Genomic DNA, 8,238 nt, shown 5'->3' with positions numbered 1-8,238 from the left:
TTTTCCTTTACTAGTTTAAAATATTAGGGAAAGTAGATAGTGAATTTATCAAGTGTTTTTGTTAGATGATGTGATATTTTTTATTTTTTCCTTTAATTTCTTATGATGACATACAATTGAAGAATTTCAAATTTCCACAGCCAGAACACACCACATTTTATCATGTTATTCATTTGAACATTGGATTCACTTGCTATATTCTGCCAAAACCCTGCATAAATTTTCACAAATGGAATGAGCCTACGGTATTATTTTATAACACTTCAGTTAATGTTTTTTAACTTTTGGAAGCTGCACAAAGTAAAATATAATCTAGGTCTTGCTATGTAAAATGATGGAAGTCTCCACAATTCACTTATTTTCTGTGCATTATTTTTTAGCTGGATGATCTGAGGAAGAATTATGATCAAATATGCTGGAAGAAAAGAAAATATCAACAACAGTATGTGGAAGCACTTAATGAATTTTATACCGCTGTAAGTTGACCTTTCCTTGCTTCCCAATAGAGCTCCATGTTCTGTTCTCAAATATTAACTCATATAATTAAAATTTATTACCATTTATTTTTCTTTTCTGACCATTAAACATGTACAAATGATTCTTCTTTTCTTTAAAGAAAAAATCGTGGGATGTTGAACTTTATAATGTTTCAAAGGACTTCTCTGACATTTCCATACTATATGCTCAAGCAGTAGGAGAAAATAGAAGGCTTTCCAATGAAATTATCACCATAACAAATCAGATCAGTGAAAGGTAACTGCAGATGGCTTTCCTTATATTTTATCCTCAACATGGGAAATGTAATGGACATCTCCAGTTTGTGTTCCTGGGATAATATGATGATATTCGGGGTTAGAATTAGCTTAAGTTTGTTTAGCTATATTCCCAATGTCATTCTTTCATCTCTATGGATCCCTTTAGAAAAAGCCCAAAAGAACTGGAAAACTGAATTCTTCTGACTTTAACACTTATTGATTTTTACTACCTTTGGGAAAATTCTCTTATATTAAAAAAATGCTTTAATTTTAAACAGAATCTCTTTGTTCAAGCTCAAGATCCCATTCATTCAACCCTTAGTTATCCACCAAACTATTCAATCAATTTTCATGACTCAGGAACTTTAGTTGGCTTAACTTTTCTTTCCCTTTCAAATTTTATATTCAGCATATCAACAGACTGTTCTATATCACTAAACTTTTTTTCTTTTGTATTTTAGGGAAGGGTCTACAGGGTGTTCAGGGCCTAACTATTAGATCGGACTCATAGTGATCTGCCTGTTTACAGCCTCCCAAGAGCTGGGATTACAGGTGTGCACCACCACGCCCAGTCTCAGTTGCCTTCTCAGCTTGCCCTAGGGTGGGTCTGTCATGGCAGGCCTGGGGATCTAACCCCCAGACCCTGTGCCTGCTTTCAGGCGCTTTAATCCGCTGAGATATTTGGCCAGCCCTTAAACATCTTTTTTAAGAGAAGACAGAGTAATGACAATAAATAAAACATCAGAAATGACACACAATTTCACTAAGCAAAGTATGAATTTGACAATAATTGTTGTATTGCATAGTGTTGTCCTTCAATTAGTTGTTTAGAGCACCAGATATATGCATGCAAAGTTGGGGAAAAAGTTATGAGATTAAGAAGAGAAAAAAAAGTGAGCATTAACTGCTCCTTTTGATAGGCCAAAAGAAACCAACTAAACATCTTTTAAATCTGGTTGCTTTACTGTCCTACCAGTAAATTGATAGAACCTATTGTATCTCAGTTGAATTTAAAGTGACTTCTGAAACTGGTCTACATGTAGCCATTAGATTCTCTAATCTACAACTTACATTTTAGTGGGCATTTTTTTCCATTTAAAACCTAAGTATGATTAGCTCTCTCCCATATCTGTACTGATTTTAGTGGTAGTGAAGTGAGAGAAAATCCTTCTATGCATATCCCACAAGTTCCTCTGAGTGCACAGTCATCTTTGCAGTCTTGTATTGTACCTGGCTCTTGATTTTGATTTTTAATTTAATCTTACTGTTACATTTTCAGGTCTCACTACACAGCTCAGACTCATAATGATCCTCCTGTTTTCAGCATCCCCAGCACTGGGATTACAGACATGTACCACCTCATCCTGACTCATCCCTGGTTCAGCCCAGGGGTGGGGCTGGCAGAGCATTCAGTACAAGGGATCCAGTTCCAGTCCCTGTCCCTGCCTAGGCAGGCACTTAGACCTCTGAGCTATCTCAGTGTCCCATATATAATATTTCTTAATTGTCCTTTTCATTCCATTTTCCTGTCTTCGTTTCAACCCTTCTTCTCTTCACCATTTCAGAACTTTATTTTTATTTTTTTCTTCCACTTTTTTTTATTCCCTATTCCTTTTATAAATGTTTCAAACTGTGGTATTACTTCAAATTTTCCTACTTAGCGCATTTTTTATCCAGCCCATGAGGTATGTTTATGGTACTTTCCTCCCCTAGATTTACTACATGCAATATCTTTTAGATTGATTCTAAAGTTTAGGCATGAGCTCTGGGAAGAATTCACTGAGTAACCACTAACATTATTCACTATTAGATGTGTACAAGTCATGCCGATCTGCCACTCCTTCCCCTCTCTTGTCATGTTTGCAATTTTGTGTTGTGTGAATATTTGACTGATTTCCACCTCTCAAAATAACTGACACAATTCATGAGGACAGATACAGACATTGGCTATTTTTTCCTTGATCAACTGCTTGTTATCTCTTAGTTCCTGGCTTGCACCACGCTGTCCATGATTAAGCATTATGGACAGGGAATGTTAACATTTATGGGATTATCCTACAGTAACGAATAGCTCCCAAATTATAGCAGTCTACAACATAAACATTTATTTCACACTCACATTGCTATTCAGGTACCTGTGCTTCATGTTACCTTTTCCAACACCAAGAGTGAAACATTGCATACTCTTGGGCATGTTGTTCTGCTCTACAGAGAAAAGGATTGTAATGAGATCAATTGATCTCCTACATATTCTTAGCAAGGTAAAAGTTGTCCCTGGGGCTCACATTCCATCAAAGGCAGCAAGTCCCATACATGGTCAGGTCTCACATTAACAGGATATAGAGCCTTATTCTCTGCAGAGGAGGTGTAGTAAATTACCAAGAACACCATGAGAATCTATCACATGCAACAGGAGCATAACCCTAATTATAGAGGAAAACTTGGACCGTAAGCCCAGAGAACACCTTTAGGTGTCGCTCAGAAAATTCCACTGCCTCCTTCTCCAAAGTTTTCTTTATTTTTCTTCCAGATATGTTATGTCAGCTTATGAGTCCCTGTTTGCACTGACAATTAAAGTTTTATTTTTCTCTCAACAAATAAGATAAAGTTGTATTATAATATGCATCTGATAACTTAAACTTGAGGTTTTTCCAATCTGCTTAATCATCTTTCTCTTCCTGAACATCCTGGTACTTGTTCCTCTTGGCTGTTTTTTACCAAATATTGCCTGTTTTCCTCTAGAAATTATCTAAAGATAAGTTAAATTGATCATTTACAGCCTTATATTCATGGCAGCGGCTCTGTTTTCTAATATTCATGGTTGAGCAAGCCCTATGCTCCTCTCATGTCCTGAGGCATGATAAAGAAAATGCCATTTTACAAAAATTTCCAGTTCTTCCAGAGCAATACTATCTTCTATAATCCCTTAATAATTTGATTGTAATGCATGATCATTATAGAAAATTTAGAATTTACAAGACATAAAATGAGAGATTAAATACTTGAAATTATTTTAATGCTTAGAGATATTACTATTATATTAAAATTTTTCTTAATGGATAACTGTGAGTCCCATTTTTATTCTGAACACAGTATGATAGAATTTTTGTCACATTATGAGACAAATTTCAAGTACATCCTTTAAATAACTGTACAAGTCTATTATAAGAATAACTATGGTTTGTGTAATAATTGTTTTAATTTAGATAGTTTAATTTTTACTACTTACTCTAAACATTGTTATGGTGAGTTTTTGTTTGGATTTTTACTTAGCATCATGATGCTTTTAAACTTAAAACAGGTTTATTGAATGGATCGTTATAATTCTTTTTCAAAATTCTTAACATGTCTATAAATGACTTTCTTGGCCTGCTTAGTGAAGGATGGGATTTGGTGTATATAGGAAGGACAAAATTTTTAGTAGCTCAAAAAAATGTAATAATGAACATGTAGATCAGGGACTTTATAGTGCGAACAGTGAGCTGTAGTTGATTTCAGATATATTTTGGAAAGGTGCTGACAGGGTCTTCCTGTAAATGGGATATGCGATATGAAGAGAAAAAAAATGATCAGAATAGTTTACTGAGATAACAAGGGATTAAAGAGGCTCATATATTCTCTGGAGTAATAAACTTCAGGCTAAAGTCACAAAATCTCCAGAGATGAAAAAATATTTTTAAAATGACCTTGCAAAATTATAGAACATATGAGAAAAAACCTCACCATGAACAAAAGTTATCAGCAGTATCCCTTAGTACATTTACTATTTGAATAATTTTAAAATGATAAATTATCATAGGATTTAGAGAATAAAATTATTAGATTCATTCTACCGAGGTAAATTTAAAGTGACTTCAGGATCACAGCAAACATTGAACATTGTCAAAATACATCTAGTAAATTTGCTTTGATTAATTTATTTATTTATTTATTTAGTACCGAGTCTACAGGATTTCACTACACAGGTCAGACTCATAGTGATCCTCCTGTTTGCAGTCTCCCAAGCACTCGGATTACATCGGGTAAATTTGAAAACAACCCTCTACATCATATAAACAAAATAACTATATTTTTCTGCTAAAGATTCTATTGAAGTGTCCAGATGCTGCTGGTAGAAACTAATCAGTGTACTTCAAAACATAAAGTAGAACCCAGAATGCAGCACAGAGAGAAAAAGAGATAAACTATGGAACAAAATTTAAAAGTGGTGGAAAATGAAATAAGAAAAAAGAAGAGAATGCGAAAAGTGATCTTCAAAAGAATAATATTATAGAGTCTGTGAGTTTTAAAGCATGAACTTTTGGATTTAGATATTATAATAAATTCCATACATGATAAACTCAGAAATAAAATTTTAATGCATTTACAATATAGTTTATTTATGTCAATCATAAAAACACCACATACTTTATGTCAAATTTATTTGAAAGTAGCAAAGTCTACAAATAGCTTTCCTTCATCTTTATTTTCCTAAAGGACAGCACCTCCCCTTGTCCTTTGTCTCTGCCCTGTTCAGGACGTAGTTTACATTTCTCACTTCTTTCCTTGACATCTTCATTCATTTTCCCATTACTTACCTTTTTTTAAAACCTGTAGACTTCATCAATCCTCTTCTAATTTAAAATGAAAGATGAGCCTTCATCTTCATGAAATCACTCAGTATTTCCATTTTATTCTCATTTAATGTTTATACAATTAGCAGATTTTCTAGATTATTTGTAATGTTTACTCAACTTTTAGCTATTGTTTTTCACAGATTATCAGTCTGGCTTCTCAAACCTCCATGCTAAGTGAAAAAGAAAAAGAAAAATGACTTTGCTTCTGGAATCTACTGTGTAGCTTTTAGTCCTTTTGCATTCCGTTTTTTTTTTTTTTCTTTCTTCTGTCTTCCTCTTTCTGCTTCTCAGTCTCTGTCTTTCTCCCACACACATGCATGTATTATATAGATATAGATGCATGTATCTAAATATGCATATCCATATTTACTTTTAAATCTCACTCCATATTCTTTATCTCTCCCTAGCATCATTATAATATCTGTGTGTAGCTATCATTTAGAACATCTCTTGATATCTAAATATCTCCTGGCACTTTTATTTACCAAGTTGCTGCTTTGAGTTATTATCTTATATTGATCTCTTTCATCTCTCAGCCAATAGCTTACCAACTTCTATTGAGATATTCTTTTAAATATTTCTCCAAGGGGTGCCCTTTCTCTCTGTCTTAATTACCAATAAAATGACTCATGCCATAGTTGCTTCTTGACTGAAATATTAAAATGGGCTTTGAACCTTAGATGCAGCAGTGCAGTGTCACTGGGACAGTCTTGCTATGGAGCATGAATCATTACTTGCTTTCAGCCACTTACAGTGTTTCAGAGGCTTCTTGCCAGCTATGAGATAAAGCCCAATCTTCCAGACTGTATCAGTTAAGTGTTTTACTAGAGAAGCAGATATGATACAATATATACAAATGTATAAGAAATGTAAGGTTGGCTCATGAGAGTCATCAAGAATTGGATGTGGAAGAGTACAGAAGGGTGTGCACACTGGACACCGGTGGACTCAGCCCAGGTCCGCAACTCACTGCAGCATCCTGTGTCAGTCCCATATCAGGTGGCCAATGGGTCTGTGTTGGAAAGCTGAAGAGTTTGTACCGCAAGCCAGGAAATGACGTCCAAGCTGAAGGCAAAGCCTGAAGCTTCTCTGAAGAACAGAATCACATCTGGCCTCCCTCGTTTCCCTGTATACGATCCAGGTGACAGCCACATTTCTCTCAACCAAACTTCTCACATGACACAACCATCTCAAGATTAGACACCAGGTCTATCACTTGCCCAACTTCATGCTCATCTCTTATCACATGCTTCCATGACCTTTATGTTACAATGTAATTAAAATACCCATGTTTTTGTTTTTGGTCATTCATTTACCTTTTATTAGAACATGTTCAAGTTATTTAATGATTACACTTATGGGAAGTTGGTACGTGTATATCATGCATCTTTTTTCTTTTGTCTTCCACACTTCACTGACTGTTGCTCTACTGACTGGAATTCTCTTTCTGCTGTTCCTTTCCTTCTTTCCATTTCTCTTTCTTCATCGCATTTTTCGATCTCGTTAATAGAAGATTCATAAAATAGACATCATTCCCAGAAGCTTCCACCCTGGTAACTTACCTTCTGCAATCTACAAACCAAGATAGTGTAAGTGCTTTTTCCATTATTTTAGTACCAAAGAACATTTGAGTTACTTGTTGTGATTTTGTCTCTTTATCCTTTATGAAGATATAAATCAGGAACTTCTGTTTTAACTCATTTTTGTATCCTAGTCATCTAACACAGAATTTGGCAGGTAAGAAATGAGTACTTATTTAACTGAGCTCAGAGGAGCCCTGGACTTGTCTCACAGCTCTTACCACACTTGTTGCTTCTCTTGTTTTCCTTACCTGTTGCTCTCTCTCTGGGCTGAGGGTTTTATTTGCAGACTTTTGTGAGGGCTGCTGGGGTGGGGGTGTCTCAACAAGGGCTGAATACATAGCATAATAAATTAAAGAGAAATAAGTATAAGCATTTACCCTGAGGATTTCCTTTGTGTCAGTGTCCTGGTGCCTCCATTCTTTGTACTATAGAGTCTGATGCCAAATCCACCTATTATGTCCCTTTCTGCTCCAAAGCAATAATCATGATTACTCATTTTTGGAATTTTTTTCTCTTATTATGTTCTCATTAAACCAGAGAGCACCATAAAGATCAACACTGTTCTTATATATCTTTGTAATTAAAAAAATTTTTTTGAATGATACATGTTTTTCAGTGTGGGTATGTGATAGGCTTATTAACCTCAATTTATGTAGAATCAATTTCTATAATGTCCTTGATAATTCCTATGAACCTAGTTTCCTAATAGGATGAGGAAGTTGCATGTGAAACCACCTTACAATTGTATAGGAAGAACTCGGGTTTGAATACAGTTCTAACTGACTCAGAATGAATATTCCTTCCTCTTAACTGCACTGTCTCCCTTCCTGTGTTTGCCAGGGAAATCTCAAGATTCTATCTATTACATGTTAAAGACAAGATTAGACACAATACTTACTAATCACTTTTTTTAAATATCAAAAGCTTATGATTTTCTTTAATATTCTGTTTGTCTATATCCATTGTCGTTCACTGAAAGCCATATAATACTTCTCTTTCATATTTTATTGTATCCTTTATCTAGGTCATTTTACCATTAGTCCCTATTTCTCTTCTTTGTTAAGGCCAAAAATTATTAAAAACAAATCACTAACCTCCTAAGTCTAGTGAATAACTGTATGAAATCCTCCAAATTGAAATTGTTATATGCCTTAGCATACCACTACAGCACCATTACACATTCTTATGCTCTTCCCAGATTGTCGTACTATAGTAGTGGGTAAAATAATTATTATTTCAACACGTAATTCATTGCTCATATATAATTGAATCTGAAAATGGAAA

The 8,238-nt window shown here is 34.6% G+C and overlaps 1 protein-coding gene across 1 annotated transcript in view; it reads left to right on the top strand.

Moving 5' to 3' along the window:
* Ccdc178 (coiled-coil domain containing 178) overlaps nucleotides 1-8,238 on the top strand; it is a 477,797-nt gene that overhangs the window by 159,700 nt on the left and 309,859 nt on the right. Inside the window, exons 10-11 of the mRNA XM_023715742.1 lie at nucleotides 381-476; nucleotides 617-753. Of these exons, the coding sequence (XP_023571510.1) occupies nucleotides 381-476; nucleotides 617-753 (233 nt within the window). The remainder of the gene's footprint in view (nucleotides 1-380; nucleotides 477-616; nucleotides 754-8,238) is intronic.

This window comes from Octodon degus, unplaced genomic scaffold, assembly GCF_000260255.1.
Source record: "Octodon degus isolate 3935 unplaced genomic scaffold, OctDeg1.0 scaffold00003, whole genome shotgun sequence".
Classification (NCBI taxonomy): domain Eukaryota; kingdom Metazoa; phylum Chordata; class Mammalia; order Rodentia; family Octodontidae; genus Octodon; species Octodon degus.
This window is presented reverse-complemented; position numbering and strand designations above follow the sequence as displayed.